This window comes from Sinocyclocheilus grahami, unplaced genomic scaffold (genome assembly GCF_001515645.1).
Source record: "Sinocyclocheilus grahami isolate Dianchi unplaced genomic scaffold, SAMN03320097.WGS_v1.1 scaffold173.1, whole genome shotgun sequence".
NCBI classification, from domain to species: domain Eukaryota; kingdom Metazoa; phylum Chordata; class Actinopteri; order Cypriniformes; family Cyprinidae; genus Sinocyclocheilus; species Sinocyclocheilus grahami.
The window spans coordinates 997080-1021832 of record NW_015505352.1 but is presented as its reverse complement, the minus strand read 5'-3'; the positions used below and the strand labels follow the sequence as shown (position 1 = coordinate 1021832).

General features: G+C 37.3%; 1 protein-coding gene across 1 annotated transcript in view; it reads right to left on the bottom strand.

The window, feature by feature from the left end:
• LOC107593578 (CLIP-associating protein 2-like) overlaps nucleotides 1-24306 on the bottom strand; it is a 62224-nt gene extending 37918 nt beyond the window's left edge. The window contains exons 1-8 of the mRNA XM_016283355.1: nucleotides 23440-24306; nucleotides 20738-20816; nucleotides 19800-19903; nucleotides 19446-19537; nucleotides 18567-18642; nucleotides 17423-17520; nucleotides 11418-11488; nucleotides 2811-2957 (exon numbers count right to left, since the gene is read on the bottom strand). Of these exons, the coding sequence (XP_016138841.1) occupies nucleotides 2811-2957; nucleotides 11418-11488; nucleotides 17423-17520; nucleotides 18567-18642; nucleotides 19446-19537; nucleotides 19800-19903; nucleotides 20738-20816; nucleotides 23440-23637 (865 nt within the window). The 5' untranslated portion in view covers nucleotides 23638-24306. The remainder of the gene's footprint in view (nucleotides 1-2810; nucleotides 2958-11417; nucleotides 11489-17422; nucleotides 17521-18566; nucleotides 18643-19445; nucleotides 19538-19799; nucleotides 19904-20737; nucleotides 20817-23439) is intronic.
• Nucleotides 24307-24753: the final 447 nt, after the last annotated feature.

The window sequence follows — 24753 nt, the reverse complement described above, 5'->3', positions numbered from 1 at the left end:
TATATATATATATATATATATATACACATACATATATAATTAGGGCTGGGCAAGTTAAGGTGTTATTATTGCATTAACGCATTAATTGATTAACGCCGACATAATAATTTTTATTATTATGAAAGTCCGTTGCTCACTGGCTCTGAATACACATACAGACAAACCATGGGTCACAGAAGGGGTGGGATGTTGATTATTACTGGCTACTAGACAATACACTACTTTTGAATTCATTATTGAATTTTGTGCATAATGCAATTAATCACGATTTAAAAAAATTTAATCGCTGCCCAGCACTAATATATATATATGTGTGTGTGTGTGTGTGTGTGTGTGTGTGTTTTTTTTTTTTTTATCTGTATACCAAATGCAGTAAAATAGTGCTTTGCAACCTATTACAGAGGCTGTTAATGTTTTAAATGAGGGAAGAAACTTATCCTACACATTAACAGCTCTCAGTCCTAATGGACTTCCTGTCTGTCTTCCTGTCCGGTTGCAATTGAATGATCAATCATGAAACCCAGAGGGGTTTTGGCCTGTAAGATCTGCCACACAGGGGGGAGACTCGAAGAGTCTGATAAACATATCAGCATCAGTGAGCTGTCAGTCAGCCTTCAGGAAACCCCATATCAAAGCATTTTGGGTGGACCTTTTTTAATTGAAAGCTTGGTAATGAGCCTCAGTAAAAAGTCAATTCATCTTGAACTGCTGATACAAACCAAGTATTTTTAACAAAAAAGGGATTTGTGCAAACTTTGTGTTCTGTAAAAACATCAATGCATACAGCCACACAAAAAAACCGAATTGCATTGAAATAACAAGCAAACAAAACACTTTGCCCACTTTCTTTCTTTAAGACACCTTTTTTACTGGTCAATCATTAAATGCCCATAAGAGGTTTTGATCTCAGTGGCAGCTTTTCCTTTAAGCCTTTAGGAATGGGTGGTTAGAGAGTATACATCTCATACAATAAGAGATTTTTTATGACTTTACAACCAGTAGAGATATTTCGTATATAGACGTAATGCAAAAACACAAACAGTAATGCAGCGTAATGAAAACATATACAGCAGAATGTGTCCCAAGCAAGTCAAGACATTGAAAAAAATGGCTATTAAGTTATTAACCATAATGCAAAACTATATAAATGTATGGGGGGAGACTCGAAGAGTCTGATAAACATATCAGCATCAGTGAGCTGTCAGTCAGCCTTCAGGAAACCCCATATCAAAGCATTTTGGGTGGACCTTTTTTAATTGAAAGCTTGGTAATGAGCCTCAGTAAAAAGTCAATTCATCTTGAACTGCTGATACAAACCAAGTATTTTTAACAAAAAAGGGATTTGTGCAAACTTTGTGTTCTGTAAAAACATCAATGCATACAGCCACACAAATAACATGAATTGCATTGAAATAACAAGCAAACAAAACACTTTGCCCACTTTCTTTCTTTAAGACACCTTTTTTACTGGTCAATCATTAAATGCCCATAAGAGGTTTTGATCTCAGTGGCAGCTTTTCCTTTAAGCCTTTAGGAATGGGTGGTTAGAGAGTATACATCTCATACAATAAGAGATTTTTTATGACTTTACAACCAGTAGAGATATTTCTCTATACTGTAGTAGATATTTCGTATATAGACGTAATGCAAAAACACAAACAGTAATGCAGCGTAATGAAAACATATACAGCAGAATGTGTCCCAAGCAAGTCAAGACATTGAAAAAAATGGCTATTAAGTTATTAACCATAATGCAAAACTATATAAATGTATGGCTACCAAGCATGTCACAACCGATGAGGTGTCTGTATTCCTAATATTTTACAACAGCACTGAATGCGGTTCATCAACTAGAATTTAAAACTGGAACAATCCATTTTATAATATTACTACTTTGTTCTCATTGTTACGTAATGTGAAGCTGTTTGTGCACTGATGCCAGACTGAATAATTTGTTAAGCGTAATACTCCAGTTTGTGTCCATCAAGTTCCAAATTAAAAGAGAAAATCAAACGAGATACCTTTCAAAGTACTAAGTATATAGACGTAATGCAAAAACACAAACAGTAATGCAGCGTAATGAAAACATATACAGCAGAATGTGTCCCAAGCAAGTCAAGACATTGAAAAAATGGCTATTAAGTTATTAACCATAATGCAAAACTATATAAATGTATGGCTACCAAGCATGTCACAACCGATGAGGTGTCTGTATTCCTAATATTTTACAACAGCACTGAATGCGGTTCATCAACTAGAATTTAAAACTGGAACAATCCATTTTATAATATTACTACTTTGTTCTCATTGTTACGTAATGTGAAGCTGTTTGTGCACTGATGCCAGACTGAATAATTTGTTAAGCGTAATACTCCAGTTTGTGTCCATCAAGTTCCAAATTAAAAGAGAAAATCAAACGAGATACCTTTCAAAGTACTAAGTACCTTTCGTGTGTGAAGTGTTTTCCCCCCCACTGGACTGTCTAAAAATAGGCTTCACCAAATGGTTATTTAATATAAAACATTTTTTTCTAATTCATTTCCATCCATTTCATTTCCACACATATAAAGTTAGCATTATATAACATTTCTAAACAAAAATATTTTTAGACATAACACCAAACTGATAATCTTATAACATCTTCCTGACAGCACAGAATAATGGAGTCTGTCATCAGTCAATTTGGACTTTAAAATGCACAGCATGTTTATTTTATCTAGATAACGTGCACAACAAAGCTGCTTAACAGCATCAAGGCTAAACTGTTCTGCACCCTAGGATATGTAAATGTAATGTCACACTCGTCTCACCTGTCTTTGCAGCTCCAGTGGCACTGGGTCGTCTGGAACTGCTGGCAGAGTCTCCAGGTTTCTTGGGTACTTTGGGCACTTTAAACGCAGCCTGAGCTGATGACGGCCTGCTTCCATCCACAGAGTCATCATCGTCAAAACTACGATCTGAGAAAAGCAATGAGAACATGAATCAATAGGATATCAAAGTCTGAACATAAAGGCAAAATATCAATAGACCAGCTGAGATCAAGTGCCTCAATTTCTGTTCCAAAATAGACGTAATGCACAATGATGATACGTAAAAACAATTTATTTTTGTACCAACTGTCTCATTCAAATGTATCTTGTTCAATAATAATCAGAATATATCAATAAACAAATCCATTACCACTGAAACCCAAGGCAAGTACAGGTCTGATTTCCTCCCAACCACAATATCATCTTAAGTAGGCCTAATCAATGAACAGCCCAGAACCAGGACCTAATAGAGGCCTGAACAGCAAAAACAGGAAGTATAGGCAACATTAATCACTCAAAACACATTCACACACAAAGAGCAATGCCTGCACAACTCAAAGACTCCACAAAGCCACCCACACACAAGAACAGATTGGGCGCATCCAGTAAAGAGCAAGGCTAGAAGAACACACACAGTCTCTCGTTTCATCCACCGGCTTTTAAAAACACCCCAAACCTCCACGGCACCTGGGCGACACCCTATTTCTGCACTGGTTCAGATGTCAACGGTCATTTGAAATGCCAGCAATATTTCAAACACCTCGAGAAGACACTCACAGTCACAGATGCGTTTGCAGATGAGGCGCCTCATGCCTGAAGGCGGGCGTGGCTCTCTCTCGTATCCGAGGCAACGCCCAAGCTGCCGCTCACATGACAGCGGGTCTCACGGTGGCGAAATATCCCGAGACGGATCAGCAAGGCACGTAACAAGGTTTGCAGAAACCACCACCCAAAAGCTGGTCGGCATCTTCCCTCTCAGTTACTCTCTCACTCCATCCCCCCTCATCTCCTCCTCCATCACTCCCTCCCTCGCACTTTGCTCCTCACCGCCCCCCCCTCCATCCCAGTACCCGAAGAGCCAATCAGGAGAGTGATGACATCATCTTTGACCAGCCAGTGAGCTTTGAGATTTGAGGATGCTTCTCGCATCTCAATGAGGCTTGATTTGTCTGGAGCTCAAGCTAAGCTAAGTAGCATCATGGTGCTGCATGATCATTGTAATTTAAAAGCAAATTCATGGTCAAACACACACATGGTTGAATAAAATGTGTAAATACAGATGAGAACAAAGGCCACACTCCTACAGCTCAGAAAGTGTGTGTGTGGGCAATCACACTGTGACCCCGTTACTAAGCCAAGGGCTGACTGCACTGACACATTATGGATGCTGACCCCACTAGCGGAGCTGAAAGGGCTCTGTGTTTAGCATTATCAGCATTGTAGCATAACCCGCCCTTTGTTCAGACGGGAGGGCGTGAACAACAATCCACCAAGGACGGGCCAATGACGACCCTGGAGAGAAAGATCAAGCGAGAATTAGGCAGGCCAAAATGAACAAAACAGCAACAGGAAGCGAGAGCGAGAAAAAGTGGGGACAAGCTAAAGGGAAAAAGGGGAAAAAGGGAGAAAAGGCAAGGATGGAGCAAGACAGAGAGACAGAGAGAGAGAGAGCTGGCCGCTCTCAAAGGCTGCTGCCATGACAACAAGAGCAGCCCGCATCAATGGATTTGAGACAAAAAAAAGACTGAACCACATTGGTTTGAATTTTAGTCTGCCAACAATGGTTAGCTGAAAAAAAAAATAATGAAAACTCTTCTATATATATAAATAAATAAATACACACACACACACACACACACATACATATATATAATTTTTTTTAAAATAATAAATTATAATAATATGGCTGAATCACATTGGTTTGAATTTTGGTCCACCAAAAATTATTAGTATTAAAGGCTAAATTAATTTACAAAGATTTACATTTTGGTCTGCCCAAAATTGCCAGCTGAAACCAGAAAATAAACGTTTATATTTATCATATTTATATATTTTTAGTAATAATATAATTTACATTATTATTAGTAGGAATGGGGGAAATATTTTTTTTAAGAATAAGCTTTTTTTTTTAAAACCAATATTTTAACCTCTAAAACAGTTTCGATACTTATGAGTATTTGGGGGAAAAGACTGCCCATCATGCAATCAAGTCTGTGGGAAATCACTGATGTGAAAAATTGAATGCTATATAAACCAAAAAATTTAACATTCAATTTTACAATGCACCATTCAAGGAAGGAAAAGATTGCAATATATAAATTCTTAATAACATTTTTAAATATTGTATCGTGACAAAGTTATCAATGTAATGACACATCACCCACCCACATTTTGCCAGTTGTGAAGAATATGTAACAGCAGAGGACATTTAAAAAATAAAATTTTTAACTTTTGACTGCACACTAGTATGTGATGTAGGGGTGTGCCATATCATACCGTCCACGATAATACGGGTATAATTTTTTACATGATAAAAAAAAGTGCCATTTAGCGATATCAATGATATAGTGACGCGATGACGTATGGCGGATATACATTCCCTAGCACGCACAACAACAACACCACAAACCCAATAGGTGTGTTCGACTTGAAGCAGCGCTGCGCAGACTGATCGGTGTATGACATCAAAGTATTGCGAGAGCGGTTCTAGAGCATATTCGAGCGCACACTCTTACCTTCAAAAATAGGCGAGGTGCATATCTTTAGCGAAGCTGTGCGGAGAGCCGCTTCTGAAACGTGCCGCGGCTCCGCTGGTGCAAACACAAGCATTGACTAGAGTGGCCGCGTCGGAGCCGTAAAGGCCCGGGTATACTTAACTTTCCGCGTTCCGTTCCGTTTCGCGCACAGCCGCGTCCGCACTACTTTCAAAGTATACTCAACCGCGTATACTTTGGACGAGCTCGACACATATGCGCAGTACCATCTACTCTTATCTCAACATTCACCTTGCACATGCGCTGTTGTACGGACGGGGTGCGTGGCTCTCCGCGAGCCCTCCTGATGACGAAAATGACGCAATGCGGACGGCCGAAGTACTTTTGGCCTTAACGCGCCACAAAGGATTGGATATTGCCCTTCATTTTGTTTGCACTAATAAATGCTGCAGCCAGCCATCTGCAATCACCAATAAAACATTTTCCCATGTTTTTTTTTTCTATATCGTCATAAATATCGTAATCGCAAATTTTTAAATATCGTGATATAATTTTGAGGCTATATCACCAACCCCTAATGTGATGCATTTCTCACTCAAAACTGACCTGGAAACACAAACTGTCAGTCTAACTGCCATTAACGCTATATTGCTTATTGGTGGGTGGGTGATTGAGCGTTGATGTCTAAATCCTCACTGGTCAATCTGTAACCTAACTGGCTATTTAATCTGGTTATCAGGATTACAGAGAAAAGGAAGCAAAGCCATTTACCCAGAAACACAAACAGCTAAAGAGCAGCCTGTGCAATAAGCACGCAAAATCGTGACAGAAGTACTCAAAATGCTTCATTTATAGTCAACGGACAGACAGCATCTCATTGAGTACTTAAATTTCCAGGACAAGAACTGAAGAGTCTAATAATGGGCAGCCGCGGCAACGAAATGCCCTAGAAACCGGGTCACACTTTCAACTCCCAAGGGACAAAACACACTGACGCAGAAACTAATATAACTAGTATATCACAAAGAGATATTAAGTGGGGAAAATATTTATTTGATCCCCTGTTTGCCCACTTACAAAGAAATTTAATTTTAATGGATAGAGACAGAATACCAACCAAAAAAATCTAGAAATTGATTTGCATTTCAGTGAGTGAAATAAGCAAGAATTCTGGCTCCACAGATTGGTTATGTGTCCATGTGGAACACAGTTTAGTTCTGCCGCTTTAAGAAGTTAAGGCTGATTTATACTTCTGCGTCGGACATACGCCGTAGCTTACGCATAGACGCACACCCATACGCCGTAGCCTGATGTGCACCTCTCCAAAAATCTAACAGCGCGTCAATTCTACGCAGACCGCAAGCGCTGTGATTGGTCTGCAAGAACCCCTCCCCCCATATGTACTTGAGTTTTGTGTGTGTTTATGTGCACTTTAATATATTTTAATGTTACACCTCTTTTATTAAATAAAACAAAGCAAAGAACAAGTGTCTTATCATTTATGATACTACATAGCATTATACATCAGTAAAATCTGACCTCAGAAGACTACAGAGAGTAGTCCGGACTGCTGAGCGAATCATTGGTACAACCCTCCCTTCTCTCCAAGAACTGTACTTATCCAGAGTGAGCAAAAGGGCTGGCAGAATCACTCTGGACCCCTCACATCCAGCACACTCCCTCTTTGAACTGTTGCCATCTGGTCGACGCTACAGAGCACTGAGCACCAGAATGACCAGACACGGGAACAGTCTCTTCCCTCAGGCAATCCATCTCATGAACACTTAACAATAACTGTGGAACACACACTATTTATTCACTCATACACTTATTTATCTAACACTCATACTCAGTCTACACCTCAAATTTGCACATAATATACAGTAACTGTACATACAAAACTGTCTATTGTAATATACCTGCACATACAATTGTCGATTCATGCATTTTTATTCCTTATTTACTTGTTCTATTTTTTATTGTTTATTATCTGTGTTTTTTGTTCGGTCATTGTCATTCTGTTACACTGTGGAAGCTTCTGTCACAAAAACAAATTCCTTGTATGTGTAAACATACCTGGCAATAAAGCTCATTCTGATTCTGATTCAGTAGTTGTCCTCAGCAAACCATGTTGATCTGCCGTGGTACAAGTCCTTGTGCAGATTGAAAGAATGCCATCATCTCCTGTTCCGTTGTTGTCTCCTTTTTGTAGTTTTAAATAATGATTTAATGATTTGATATTTATTTGCCGCCGTCACAGCTATAATGCTTCTCCGACGAGTCGCTTATTCTTCAGCTTTTGCCGTGGTACTGCGGGTTACACCAGCAACATGCCCGTGGACACTGCAGACTAGCGGTTTGCATGTGTACTGCACGTTGACGCGGACAACGACGCAGAAGTATAAATGAAAACTGACGCATAGCCTACGGCGTAGGTCCGACGCAGAAGTATAAATCAGCCTTTACTCCTAATGTCAGCTCGTTAGGTGTATAAGACACCAGTCCACACAATCTGTATCTTCCATTCCAACCTCTCCCACCACCATGGCCAAGACCAAACGGCTGTCAAAGGATGTCAGAGACAAGATTGTATATAAAGCAAGAAGCTTTGTGAGAAGGTCACAACTGTTGGTGCGATTATTCGGAAATGGAAGAAATACAAAACAACCATCAATCGGCCTCGGTCTGGAGCTCTGTGCAAGATCTCACCTCATGGGGTAAGGATGATCATGAGAAAGGTGAGGGATCAGCCCCAAACAACATGGGAGGAGCTTGTTAATGATCTTAAGGCAGTTGGGACCACAATCACCAAGAAAAACATTGGTAACACACTACGCCGCAATGGACTGAAATCCCGCAGCGTCCGTAAGGTCCCCCTGCTTAAGAAGGCACATGTACAGGCCTGTTTAAAGTTTGCCAAAGAACATCTAAATGATTCAGAGAAGGCTTGGGAGAAAGTACTGTGGTCAAATGAGACTAAAATTGAGCTCTTTGGCATTAACTCAACTCGCCGTGTTTGGAGGGAGAGAAATGCTGACTATGACCCCAAGAGCACCATCCCTACAGTCAAGCACAGAGGTGGAAACATTATGCTTTAGGGCTGTTTTTCTACTAAGGTTAAAAGGATGAATTCACCGCATTGAGGGGCAAATGGACGGGGCCATGTACTGTAAAATCTTGGACGAGAACCTCCTTCCCTCAGCCAGAACACTGAATATGGGTCATGGATGGGTCTTCCAGCATGACAATGACCCGAAATATACCGCCAAGGCAACAAAGGAGTGGCTCAAGAAGAAGCACATTAAGGTCATGGAGTGGCCTAGCCAGTCTTCAGACCTCAATCTTATAGAAAATCTGTGGAGGGAGCTGAAACTTTGAGTTGCCAAACGACAGCCAAGAAACCTTAAGGATTTAGAGAGGATCTGTAAAGAGGAGTGGATCAAAATCCCTCCTGAGATGTGTGCAAACCTGGTGACCAACTACAAGAAACATCTTACCTCTGTGCTTGCCAACAAGGGATTCTGCACCAAGTACTAAGTCATCTTTTACTTGGGGATCAAATACTTATTTCACTCACAGAAATGCAAATCAATTTCTAACCTTTATATAATGCGTTTTTTCTGGATTTTTTGGTTGGTATTCTGTCTCTATACATTAAAATAAACCTACCATAAAAATGACAGACCCTTCATTTCTTTGTAAGTGGGCAAACTTACAAAATCAACAGGGGATCAAATAAATATTATCCCCACTGTATAATGCAATATATTCTGATTAAACTCCATTGTTTGGACTTTAAGGACAAGTAGGTATACTCATTTTAACAGAAATGCACATTATGAATTGAAAGAGATGCAGATCATCACTAGAAGAGAGTATTTTCCGGACAATAACTCTGTTGTCGTCTTAATTTTTTTCCAAAATATTTGTAAACACATCTCTACACATCATATACACAAACACCACAACAGCTTACAGTAATTTCTATGCTATTTAATATATAAACGCACTCACCATCTCCATCATCACCCACAGACATGGCTTTAACGCTTCTGAGAAGAGGCAGCTCTTTCACTCTCTCCTTCTCTCGTCCTTCTCTCTCTCTCTCTGTCACGCTGTGTCAGAGTAATGCCGTGACAGGCACAGCTCTCAGCTCCCTCTCTATAACCCTCACCTCACAGCGGCTCCATTGGCAAAGCCAAAGGGTAGGAAAAAAAACTCTTTGAATGTCATCTACTTTGTCTTCTGCCAAATTTAAAAATGACTAGTGAGGAAGTTGGCTGCATGGCAATCGACCCCCTTCCTGTTCTTATACTGAATTCTGGCCAGATGCATCTCAAGGCACATAGCCAAGTGAAACAATCTTTTGGAAGTTCACCAATACTTTTGAGGAGACATTATTGAAATGTGCATGGTCCCTAAGACCAAAAGGAATCTATTTTTATCCATTTAATAGCCTATAGCAGCAGAGGAAAAGTCTTAAATCTGGTTTGGAGTTCTATTAACAAAGAAGTAGTAGCTAGCTAGTTACTACATCAAGAGATACTTACAAACTCAAGGGTCATTAGGTCCTCCACAGTAATAAATAACACCCCAAACTCACATATGTCAAAGGTCAAGCAATACAAGTAAATGTTTCAAAACATGAAGCACTATAATAAATAATTCAGGTAAGACCTAACAAGCAGAGACAAAAGAAGAGGTGACTGGAAAAGTTGGTTAAAGAATTAAACACGGCATATACTTAATTATACTGTTAACTAAGCATGTACTCAATATTCAAGGTTGGAGCAACTGTATGTAAAAATCGATATTATGATATTAAATTATTATAAATTACTTGTATTGTTAATTATTAAATTACTTCAATTATAAAATTAATTTAATACTGTTTAACTGATAAACAATCAATAAATATATTTTTTTATATGTCAAAAAATATTATTAATATTTTTCTATTAATATTACATTAAATAAATTAAAGATTAACACTTAAAAACTATTATTCATCTTGTAAAGGTTACCAGCAAATGTAGGCATCATATTATAATGAACAGTATGAAAAATAGATACTTTTAAGATTTTCCTTTAACTTAATAAATTATTTTGAATGATTTTTCACTGTTAAATAATTCCGATTAAAATTTATATTAAAAAAACTATAGCAAACAACCTAAATATAAAAATTGGGGAAATTAGCATGCAAAATTATATACCCCTCCTCCCAAAAAAACTCTACAATATGGTACAAATACTGAGCAATTTGATTGTTCACTAATCTGAAATCCTCCATGTCCCTCCACTCAAGTCAAAGATAATGCTGAACCCATAAACACCAGTATAAACACATGTTTACCCCCATAAAGTCAACAGCTGCAACCATGGTATAAGCTTGTTAAGTCAATGTAAAACACATAACTATACAAGAACAACTCTACACCACAACCAAATGTGAGCGGCATGAAAAGAGCAGCACAGTGCGATCCGCCTGGAGATCCAGCTCTTCCATCACATGACATATGCCAAACACATCATGGAGATTTCCAAGGCCATGAAAGTCTGACACCATCTCCCTTATTTAGATTCCAACACTCACGTTAAATCTAACTCACTGGAGACCGAAGGGACACAGAGAAATCCAGCATTTAGATGTAGCCAGTCACTTTATGTTGATGTTGATGTATTTCTTTTGGTAAAGAAAAACATGAGGATTAGCATTTAGATGAAAGTAGCATTGTGCTTAAAGCTGGGGCTCAGATGTCAAAGGCTTATGTTCAGTACTGTGGTCAAAGACACTGACAAAGACTAATATTAGCATTGTAACTGAAGCCAATGGAGACAAGTGTTGCAAACAGGATTTAGCGAGTTAACAAACATGGTAAAGTTAACTTACCTTGACTTAGGCTTAGAGCCATGTTCCCCGAATTCAGAACTTCATCAAAACGGCTTAAAATGGTCTGTAACCTGAAACACAGAACAGTAATGGTTTGAGATTACTATTAAAACAATACATACAATCTCAATAAACAGCACATAACTTTAATGTGAATATTTTAGTCATAACTTGCCATCTTAAGCAAGAAAAATTAAGGTATTATGAAAAAAAACAAACAAAGGTATTATGAGGTGTAAATGTGGGCAATATCAAATATACACAATAATTTAGCTGGTGATATACAATTAAGTAACAGTGAATATTAAGATTTTTTAATTTGCCCTTTACTTTTCTTACAAGTACGCAAATGTTAAAGATGTTTTAGTCAGCCCAACTTGTCAGTCAATTTAAATTAATCAATTTAAAATTGAGATTTAAAGATTCAATCGTGGCATCACTCAAAAAGATGACATGAGTGAACAACATTTTTCATGAATTAAATGTTTTAGTAAAAAAATACGTAGGTAAATATTACTTTTTATTTATTACTTAATTGAAATGTTGGTTTCTCCGTGTAGGAAGATTCAATACCGTTCAAAACCTTCAGGTCAGTAGGATTTTGAAAAGAAATTAATACTTTATTCAGCAAAGATGCATTACATCTTAAAAGTGACAGTAAATACATTTATAATGTTACAAAGATTTATTTTTGAAATACATTCTGTTCTTTTGAACTTTCTATTCATCAAAGAATTCTATTTCCACAAATATTAAGCAGCACAACTGTTTTCAACATTGATAATAGTAAGTGATGTTTCTTGAGCACCAAATCAGCATATTGGAATATTTCTGAAGGATCATCAAGAATAAATTACATTTTAAAATATATTAAAACAGAAAACATTTTAAATTATAATATTTCTGTCCCTTTTTTAATTGAATGAGCATAAGAGATTCAAAAAAACATTTAAAAACAATCTTTCCAACCACAGACTTTTGAATGGTAGTGTTCATACTGAATATCAACAAAAGGCTCAAAAATACGAGGATTTCTTTTCTTTTTTTGTAATATCACCCACCCTCATGGGATGGTACAGTGTAAAGACAATGCAATAAACGTGTTTCATTCTCTTTCACTGTGCAACAAAAAGGCCTTCTGAAGTAAAACACATCTTGCACACTTCAAACAGAATAAAACTGTGGCAACTGCAGCAAAGGCCTTAATCTGTCCATCACAATAATGCTGCTTCTGATGAAAACAGAAACAGATACAGACAGGTCTGCCTACACATTCATGCACTGCTGTCAGAGCCCAACAAATGCCACTCACAGAAAATCTTCTGCTAAGTAGCTTTAAAGGCCTTTAATTTACTTTTTTCCTTCAAGCTTAATTTTTTTCGCCATAAAGATATGCATTAAAGGCAATTAATATGCGAAGGCTAAAATAATACCACACAGAAGAACCACAAGCACAGTGATAAACATTGCAACAAATGAATGCATTACAAAAAAATACCAAAATTTAAAACAGCACATTTGCAGTGTGCACTTAAAAGTCATCGCTTAATTACTATCATATAAGTGCCTGCCAGGACTATTTTCAGTGCAACGAACAATTAACAAGACGCCGCAGCCTAATTACTGTCCCTCACCGGCCCAATGTATAGCAGATCAAATGCTAAAGTCCAGCTACAAATGATGCTTGCACCCTGCATGAGACTAAATGATATTTGATAAATGTGCTGGACCAGCAGACCGTAATAACATGCACACGTTCACTTTCTCACATGCAATATGCATGTAAATGCACATTCAAGGCCACATGCGAGATGTTGCATGTGTGTGCTTAACGCAGCGCTTGCAGTCCAGACGAATCTGGCATGTTCTTACACACGCAGAAACATGCACACACACACAAATCATCAATTCCTATTAACGCAACCGATTTAGGATCTCTGCTCTTTCTATTCTATGACACGAGAGGCTAAAATGCAATGAAACAAAGAAAGTGAATGAACAACCAAGAACGAGAAGACAGAAAATGCGACGACAGGAAGAAAGAGAAAAGGGTACAGAGGGACGGCATGCGAGGTCCCACCCACCTGCTCAGACATACTGCCCTTCATATGTGGCCGAGCAGCGCTGAAAACACTCGACTGCCGTGTGTCTGCGCCACGGAAAACTAAGAACTGCCCACCGGTGTGTGTATGTGTGTGTGTGTGTGTGAGAGAGATAGACAGCGCAAGGATTCTATTCCCCTTTACATAACCTCCTGTCTGGAACACACACCAGAGGGAGGGGTTAAAGCTGTGGCGCTCAGAGACGGGGCTCCCACCCCTCCCCCTTCCAGACACGGGTGTGCGCAAACACACACTTAAGCACTGATCGCATTCCCCCTCTCCTCACTGCTGACCCCCGTGTCTTGCCTTGGTTCAGTCGGTTCGGATTGCCCTCTCGCTCTCTTTCCTTCCTGTTTTGACTGACATGGCCCCAAGCTCGCGGCCCTGTCCTTTCAAACCATATCCATGTCAACAATATGCATGTCCTTTCTTGTAGCCGTTATCTCTTTGTCAGATGAGGGCAGCGCAGACACTGAATTACAGTGTTTGTATGTACAGTAGCTTAGAGTGATTTTCGGGCTTTTGTGCCCACCCTCGAGTGTGGGGATCAGATCATATCAATCAATGTGATGTGATGCAACAGGATTCCAAAGGCAAAGTGTAAGAGACAAACAACATCGGACCCTCATAAAATTATACATGCAGAAAGAAAGTGTGAACTCAAATGCTCTCTACTAAATCATGTATATTTGTTATACAACATTTGTTATTGGACCGATTTAGTTTTTCTTTTTTAAAGCAATATTGCATATTGTTCAAAACTGGATATTTAATAGGGATCTACTGATAATACAATTCTGGCTTATACAAAGAGCAGTAAAAATTATTTTTCATTTCCTGGGTGATAAATGCTAAATAAGATCAAATACAAATTTAATAAAATAAATAAGATGAATAAAATTCTATACTAATTTAACTAAGCTTTTTTATTATTAAAAATAAAGATAATAATATATCACTTAGCCCTAATATTCAAGACACCTTTATTTATATAGCACTTTATACAATACAGATTGTTTCAAAGTAGCTTCACAGTATTAAACAGGAAAATAACAGAATTAATGATGCAAAGTTATTAAATATGAGGCAAATTCTGCTGTAAAGCAGCTATACTAGAGACAGTAGTGTTGTTATTCAGCTTGAGTCAGTTCAATGTGGATTCAAATTAATTCAGTAAGTGTCGATGCTGCAAAATGTATAAATTATTAACAAATTCAAATCAGATATAAATCAACTATACAGAAGTATTTAATATGCCTCGATAGATTTTTTTTGTATATAAAATGACTTTTTAAAGTTGCAGTTGTATTGATTTATATTTTTCTACATTATTTTTTAAATTGTTAAATATAAGTAAAATATATTTGTGCATATATAAACTTTTTAATTTAAACAAAAAAATATATAAAAATGTGTGCACATACATATATGTATAATTAATTTACATTAACATTATTTTCAGAAATGTATTGGTATTTGTTAACAACATGAAAATATATATCAGCTTTTTTTTTCAGCCAAAATATGATGCACCCTTAGAAAAAGCAACGAAAATGCACAAATTACAAATCAAATAGACTTTCACATATCTTTCGCACGGGCAGACACATGAACTTTTGTGTTCTTGACCAGCAGTATTGTCCGAGATAATGTGTCAGAGTCACAACCAACCATGTCACACACCAGACAATCTGACACATCATACCATAGCTATGGAAACCAGGTGGAATATGTGGGTCATTGCAGACCCCATATAGTTCAGTTTGTGTTAAAACATCTGGACTACTAAACATGAATCATTCTGAACTTTAAATCTGATTCCTGGGAGAATTAATATAGTGCAAATGTGCCAAAATCTAGGACCATGAAATCATAAGAGGAAAAAGAAACAACAACATAGATTCCTCCTGAAATGAATCCATTATGTACAACAACAAAAAAACTTGATTCAGCATCATCAACTGGCATTAGAAAACTGATCATGAAATGTTGATGTCAAGATGCAGCCAATGGAGTCTGTCCAAGCGCCTTAAGGGTCTTACATCAGACAGAGTGGAATGCAGGAGTATTAGACATTAGACACAGTCTTCAAAAACTCAATTTACCACAGATCAACAGTGCACACTGATGTCAGCCTGCAAGATTTTATCAGATTATAAGGAATCCTTTTTTAAACAATGTAAATAGACTGTCATCATTCTATAAAAGGAAACCCATGAGTTAATTTCTTGGAATGTATACAGTACAAAGATTACAAATAACCTGCTTAGAATGTTCAGACTGTAATAGAGTGCACATACTGACATTTTCAATAGAACTGCAAAGACTGACTAATAAATCGAGTTCTGTAATAATCTAATGCCGTTTCTGTGCTCTTTTATTCAATCAAAAGGCTGATCTCAACTCAAGAGAAAATGGTCAAGTAATCCATTCAATGACTTCTGTGTGGAAAGATAATTCATGTTCATAGGTTCTGATTTACAAAAAGCTTTTATGAATAAAAACATGCAAGATTTTTTGCAAACACAGAAATGTCCACTCTAGTGTATTAATGTAGTCTAGTGTAGATGTAAAAAATATATATATGTATTTCAAATCTGATAAAATACACTCAAAAAATAAATAGGCTATACGCTAATACATGCATATGTTATGCTGTCATATTTAAATGAATAGCCTAGTTCACCCAAAAATTTTAATTTGCTGAAAACCTTCAGGCCATCCAAGATGTTGATGAGTTTCTTCATCAGAAAAGATTTTTAGAAATTCAGCACTCCATCACTTGCTCACCAATGGATCCTCTGCAATGAATGGGTGCCGTCAGAATGAGAGTTCAAACAACTGATCAAATCATCACAGTATTCCAAATGACTCCAGTACATCAATTAAGCTCTTGTGAAGCAAAAAGTGTAATAATAAACAAATTCACTATTAAAATAAACAAATTCACTATTAAAATAAACAAATTCACTATTAAGGCCTAACTTCAAATTGTTGCATCCGGCTAAAATACAAAGTCTTCTATCCATAATATTGCTTTCTTCAGTGAAAAAAAGTCGTATCTCCTGATACAGGAAAGTAATCTGAACAGATAAAGCACCATTCACAAGTGTCCAAAAACAGTCCAAAACAAAACAAATCTGATGTAAACAAACATCCCAGTGGATTTTGATGTGAGAGGACAACAGTGGATGGATGTTTTCACTGGAAGAAGCATTATCATTATTATTACAGCTAAAAGTCTTAATGATGCATTTGTTTCATAAAAACGTGCAGCTTTTCACTTCACAAGATGTTAACTGATGTACTGGAGTTATGTGGATTAATTGTGGATTATCGTGGTGATGTTTCTGACGGCACCCATTCACTGAGGAGGCTCCACTGGTGAGCAAGTGATGTAATGCTAAATTTCTCCAAATCTGTTCTGATAAAGAAACAAACTTATCTACATCTTGGATGGCCTTAGGGAGAGCAAGTTTTTTTAAATTTTCATTTTTGGATGAACTATTCCTTTAATGGTCATACCTAAAATCACTGGTTTTTAGCAAGAACCACAAATGAGCAGCACTCTTAACTTAAACACAATTACCACATGCAAAAGACTCCTTTAAATATAGGTGTGTCCAATCTATGTGAATGTGCTGCCATTTGTACAATTCTTCATAATAAATCACCCACAATACGCCTACGATGTGCACAAACAATCTGGTAGATCGAAGTCATTAAAACTGACTCATGGAGTAATTATACCATTCCTGAAACTGTCAACACAACTGTGGTGTGGGCATAACACGTGAGTGGGTTTGAGACGGAATGATGCTTGCTGGCTTAGCACAGTGTCATTAAATTGATAAAACTAAGATTTGTAAAAAGCTTGTGGGTTGAACAGTAAATCATACTAACCGTGCAGATGGTAGATCTCTTTTGTTGAGGTCTGCCCTCACTCTCTCTCCCACATGCCGATACACCTCCACTAGGGTTGTTATAGCTGCTTCTCGTACCTGTGGAACACAAAACACACTCTTAACCAAGAAACACAACTATAGATTGATCTTATTACAGTCCCTGTCACACAGAAAATTCACTCATTTTCAATGAGAGTTGGTGACATGCAGTATCATGAGTGACAGCATCCAATTAAATTGCTGTCTATGCGAATGCTGATTGTTACATAATATGCTATTATTCATAAGTTTGGGGTAATATTGTGAAATGCACACCAAGGCAGATTTATTTGATCAACAACACAGTAAAAACAGTTATATTCAGAAATGATATTACAATTTAAATAGCGGTTTTCTATTTTAATAAACTGGCAAATTGGTGTAGGATTTACTTTGGAATTATTTACCAGAAACTACTAGAAAAGTGAAAAGTGAGTGATTTAAAGAAATTACAAGTAACATGTTAAATCAAACTTGAAATTTTTAAGACTGAAATAGTACTTTCTTATAAAACACTCAATCTTTGTTTAATTTGTAACTTTGAAAAATCATTTTACAGTGTATATTTTAGCATTTATTCATGTGATGGCAAAGCAGAATCTTTCAACAGCCATTACTTCAGTGTCACGTGATCGTTCAGAAATCATTCTAATATGCTGATTTGGTGTTTAAGAAATATTCCATGTTAGCATTGTTGAAAGTTCAAACTAACAGCATTTATTTGAAATAGAAAACTTTTGTAACATTAAAGATGTCTTTACGGTCACTTTTGATCAATTTAATGCATCCTTGCATTAATCTTTTTCTAACAAGAGAGGAACGATTGGGACTGATCAGCCAATTTTTTTCTAAAAGATCTCTCTTCTTCTCATTTCTCCCATCTCAGTCTCTAAATCTAATGCTCTTCTCTGTGAGTGGAACATTCGCCCAGCGGGAGCTTGAACTCAGCTGTACATGTCTAGAAACCTAACATTAGCGCGGACTGCCTCCCTCCCTCCCTCACACACATACACAAAGGACAGAAACAGAGTGTGCACCCAACTCGCTTTACTTTTTCACACACATTCCAAGCATTACAAACATACACAGACTCAGATTAATACCTGGGGGTTTTGGTCTCCTGTTAGCGAACAGAGATGTGGAACAAATTTACTCAAACTCAAGGGCTGAGCGCCGTAACTGAGAGAGAGACAGAAAAACAAACAGTTCACAGCAAGTTCAAATTACCATGCATGTATATACACACAGTTGGAATCATAAGCTTATTTTGCATTTTAAAAAATACATGCTTCAGCTGTTGTCAATGAGCATTGAACCCCACTGACTTTCAGTGAATGGACAAAAAAAAAAAAAACAAACACTGAGATATTTTTCAAAATAAGTCCAACAAGTAAATTGGACCGACATAAGGTTGAGTAAACAATGACAGAATTTTTCATTTTAGGCTGAACTACCCCATAATGTAATACAAAACCCAAAGAACTGCAATTTCAAATTTGTTTTGTAATTAAAGCAAACTATATTGCACACAACATATTATTATTACAATAACAATGTAGCATAAGGCTTTTTAGATAATGTGACAGCTCTTTTGTGTCAACAGTGAGGCATAATGTTACTGAGAAACTAGTTTTGTTTGTATGCGAGTGCTTCAATGAGAATGTTAATCTGTTAATCTGACCATCCTGGTATCGATACAGGCAGGTAAGAGGATTACCTCAGTGGGCCGAGTTTTTTACGATGTGTGACAGACAAGAAACCTGTATGAGCGAATGTCTGTAGATTGCATCTAAATATCAGTGAATTTAGATGTCAAAACAGGTTGCAATGTCTGAGATGCTATCGGTGATAAACCCAGGGGATTTGATTGCATCAAAATACTGTGATATGGAAAACAAGTGCCCCCTGTTGGACAAGATTTCCAGGAAAAATGTGGGTTTGTTTACAAAGTGAGAATGTATGGGATTGAATGAAGGACTTACGCATTTAGTGTGGCAACCAAGCACAAGCAGAGTCCCTCTCTACTGCGGAAGTTTTTGTGTTTGAAGCCAGGACACAGCCTCTCCCAAACATACTACACAGAGACAGAGAAAAAGAAACAGTGTAACTGGTTCGTTACATATCCATTACTGCAAAAGCAGAGAGAGAATGAGATGATGAGCTATGAAGGAAATGATGAATCACTGGCAATAGTAACTGGCAAAAAGGATTCAATTTTATTCTATTCACCCAGCAGCTCTCACACACACACACAAAATCTAGACGGTGGCTTTATGGTTTTGTTGTCTGTATAAATGGGTGTGATGATCTGCCCACCCGCTGTACAGTTAGCTCACCATGGGTGTTGCCGTCTGCTCCATCAGCTTCAAAATGAGTGCTTGTGCCTGTTCTCGAACCTGATCCTTTGCATCACCCAAACGGTCAACTAATGCAGGCACCACTGAGTGGGGAAAAAAGCGAAAAAGAGGTTTAAAAGGCCATCTAAAAATGTAGGGCTGCACAATTTAAAACGCAATGTTTTTCAAAGAAAAGCTCCAGGTTTGCTGTACTTGCTTGTACGGTCCCATATTTTGTAATTATATCAATATGACTATAACACTACTGCTAATAATAAATGGAATAAATAATATGAACAATTTCTATTGCAATATTTACATTACAATAGTAATAAATTGTAATATATTATGATTTAATATTTTACTGTAAAAAAATTAAGAAAATAATAATTATTATTGATTATTTGATCCCAGAATCCAATATGCACATACAACCATTTGTAAACCAAACATAAACAACTCCCCCCCCCAATATGTTTTTAAACATCCCAAAGCTTTAACACAGTCTCAACTAATTGGGGACAAAACTATCTGTTTGGTCGACCAGAAATGTTAATTTCTACTTTTTTTTGTTATGGTCACGTTCTACATTGTTGTACACTAGGCAGACTCAAACAGACTCTTTGTGTTAAGTCATCTCATTCCATTCTCTATACTCCGTTTGTTCCATGTTTTCAGATGAATGAGGTATGATGAGTGAGGGGGGTCATCTGCTATAATCATAACAACCCGTTCCCATGGTAACAGGAGGAGGCGGGGCTCAAACAGCTGAGAGACAAGCACTGAGTCTGTGGATTGTGTCATATACATGGCAAATCATCCAGGCATTCCCCTTTCTGCTGATTAGGCTATGCAATGGAGAAGATCATTATCTAATGCTACCTTTTTGAAGCTCTGACTTCAGTGGAACAAGCAACAAGTGTGCGCACATCGCTTACCTGTGCCGATATAACCTCTGAAGCGATCAGTCATTCGATCCACAAATGCGCTGACGATATCGATCCCCAGCAATGCAATCTGACACCAAACAAGCAAAAGACAAATCAGCTGAAAACGTCAAACCTCACTCTTCCTCTCTCGCAGGCAAACTGTAGGACAGCATTTTCAAACACATGATTTTGCTTATTCGGTATCTGATACAGTATCAGTTACAGAGCTTTGTGTTGATGTGCGCTATGTCTTTAAGGACTATTGTTATTGTGTGAGAGTGGGTGAATGAAAATAAGACATTGTGAGACGGACTATATTTGAGGATTGCGGTGGGATCGCTGCAGTGTGTTTCTTGGCAGTGCAGGATGGAAGTTCACATTCCAGAGAAACAATCAAATATTCACTACATCCCAGAAGTTCCAGTTATGACCTATTTTAGGCAAAGCAGCCAGAGAGAGTCCTGAGTAAGGACAACAGAGAGAGTGCACCTGAAAGGCAAAACACCTGGGTGTTTCATTTTGGAAATTGTTTAAATGCGTTTTAATTGGACAGCGTTCAAATACACACTTTGCAATGAGTTCAGCCACACTTTAGGGATTAACCTAATTTCTTTAAGTTGATACAATCAGCAAGCATTTCTGGTTTCTTCCCTTGTGTGACTTATGGAGAAAATGTGCGTGTAAATCATGTCCATTCTTAGATCATTTCTCATTGAGCTTTGTCAGCATTTAACTCTACATAAACATTTTTCTCGACCTGTTCTTACCAAAAATGGCACCTCTATAACAGATATATTATACAGTGGTGTGAAAAAGTGTTGGCCCCCTTCCTGATTTCTTATTTTTTTGCATGTTTGTCACACTTTAATGTTTCAGATCATCAAACAAATTTAAATATTAGTAAAAGATAACACAAGTGAACACAACATGCAGTTTTTAAATGAAGGTTTTTATTATTAAGTTATCTGTGACTAATATTTAAATTAGTTTGATGATCTGAAACATTAAAATGTCACAAACATGCAAAAAAATAAGAAATCAGGAAGGGGGCCAACACTTTTTCACACCACTGTAGTTCAGAATAAAAGATCATCATAAATGTATAGAAAATTGTGATAGCTCTAATATATATTACCGTTTAATAGTTTGGGGTAAGATTTTAAACATTTTTTGAAAGCAGTCACCACGACAGCATTTATATGATTAAAAATACCAAAAATACCATAAACAATTTTTTATTTTAATATATTTTAAAATATAAATATTAATAACCAATATTAAGAAAATGTAGTGTTGCATATAAATATACACAAATATAATATTGCTATTAATAAGTATGCATTTAAATATAATATTTTCATTAAAAAGTTTAATTATAATTATGCATTCATTGTAAAAGTGTAAAATTTGTTTTAAATGTTTTTAAATATCTCTCTTACCAAGGCAATTATATGATTAAAAATACAGTGGAAAAACTGTAATATTGTGAAATATAACGTTTTCTATTTTTAAATATTTTAAAATGTATCTTTCCAGGATTCTTTGATTTAAAGAAAAAAAAGTTAAAAAGAATACCATTTATTTTAAAAATAAATATTTTGTAACATTATAAATGTCTTTGCTGTCACTTTTGATCAATTTAATGTGTACTTGCTGAAAAAAGTATTAATTTCTTTTTTTTAAAATGACTGACTCCAAGACTTTAAACGACTGTGTATATTAAATAATTAAAAAAAACTAAATTTACAAAAATATTTTAGTGGAGAGATGAAAACGGTCTACCAGATCTTCAACCAGTGAGCCAAAGAATTTGACACCCTGCATTTATCAAACCACATACATTTGTAGAAGTCTGCAGCTGTGTCTCCAATTTATGAATCACCCTCAATCATTTCTAAAATCCAACCTCAATGAGTCTGATGTCATAGCCATCCATTAACATCAGTCCCTGAAGACCACAACTGAACTACCAGCTGAAGATAAAACACAGATGAATGTCTAAAGCTGCTTTTAAAACATCAATACTCAATCATGTTTGGTTCCAGGCTTCCCGTTTCAGTGTCACTGTTTGCAGAAGTGACCATTTTCGCCTCAGCCTTGAACATTAGCAGCAGCATGAGCCAGCATAAAAGCTTCTGCTTGCATCCACTGGCCATTTAAACATGACTCACATGTATCTCCAAACACAAATACTTTTTCTTAATCAACATAACACAACAAAAAGCATATGTAAATGGATTACTCATAGAAACTGCAGTGACATGTGCCATTACAGCCTCAGTGTAACAGAACAATACCCCAAGCGACCCTCCCCCATCCTCACAACACCCCCCACCAGCAAATCCACTCTCTCCTAGACACAAATGAATATGTAATATATGTACATTGATATTAATGTACTATTTGAACACTTTTTACCTAAACACATACACAGAAGCTTCTCATAAATACAGTTATATTAGCATTTTTTTTTCAATCAGTTTGAAAGAATGGCACAGAAATGAATGCACAAAATAGCATTAACCTGATGCAATTAGTGATTTGCATGCAATAATAGACTTTATGAGAATAAACGGCTGGGTTTGGCTCAAGACTGTCACCCCAGAACAATGCAGGCATCCTTCATAACATATGTGCCAAACGGCTTATAACACAGCTTTTATGACACTTAATTTAAATATAAACCCCAAAGCAGGTCACACGCTATGTACCTTGTAATTGCTGGAGTTGACCCATCCCGTCAGCTCATCCATGGTTTTATCCAGGCGGGATTTGTCCTGATCCACATCCCAGGACCTCTGCGGGTCGCTCAGATAGTCTACGAGATCCGGGCCGACCTGCAGCCGCCGGGTCACGTCCTTCTGCAAAACCTGCTGGTAAAAATAGTCCATGTTGTCATTTTCCTCCATCGGGACGCTTTGTGGTCAGTCCTCAGGTTGCGGCGAAACAATAACAACGACAGAGTGGCTGTCGGAGTCGCGTAAACGGCACGAGAAACTGAAATGTGTGCAACGAGGAAGTCAAATACTGCGTTTAAAGACACTCGGAGGGTGGTTAGGTCTGTTGTTCAGTGCATTAACTATGCAGTAACGGAAAATAAACAACTTTGTCAAAGTTTTCCAGAAACAAAATGGTTAATCCCCCGAACAAAAAGTGTGTTTCCACTAAATAACAAAGTGACGCAAAGCGAAGTAAAAGAGATCCGAGGCGAGGCGAGTATAAAAACAGTGGAAATGTATCCGACCGAGTGCAGGCAGTCTCGGCTAACTGTGCTAGCTTTAACCCTTATGGTCGAGTATCCTGTGGCCTGCCGCGGGGGCTCTCTCCCCTCCTGGCCTCCATTTCAGAAAAGCCCGCGTCACGCCGCTCGGGTGATGAGTGGATGAGACACCGGGACGCGCGCTGCTCTCCTGTTTACACTTAATCCAAAAATAATCCGCACTTTGACAGCTGCCTTCTGAGCTCACGACGCGAACACGGCTAACGTTACTGGACCGCCAGTAGCCGCAATACTGGAGTGTTGAATAGCAAACGATCCCGAGGAAAAGTGATTGGGCCGAGGCTTTGAGGTCCTTCAACGCCGCACAGATGTCCAGCATGGCGCCTGAATGAAAATATGCTCATTGGTACACAATTAATTATTTATCAGAGGCTGTGCAGTGCGACACTATTAGAATAGAGACAACATGTATGTTTATTAAATAGTATCAGGAGAGACACTATACGTGCTTATTATTATTATTATTATTATTATTACCACTAGTACTACTACCACTGATCTATATAATGACATATAGATCAGTGACTACTACACATTTGAATGCTATTATTGTAAAAAATATTAATTATTGTTGTTGTTGTTGTTGTTATTGTTAACATTACCATTTAGTAAACACATTATTATTATTATTATTATTATTAATGTATCCATAATGTATATTTTTGATGATGATTCTGGTTATTCCAGTATGTTGACACTTTTCCTCATGGTACATTATCGACTGAAACAAGTTGTAGAAGATTTG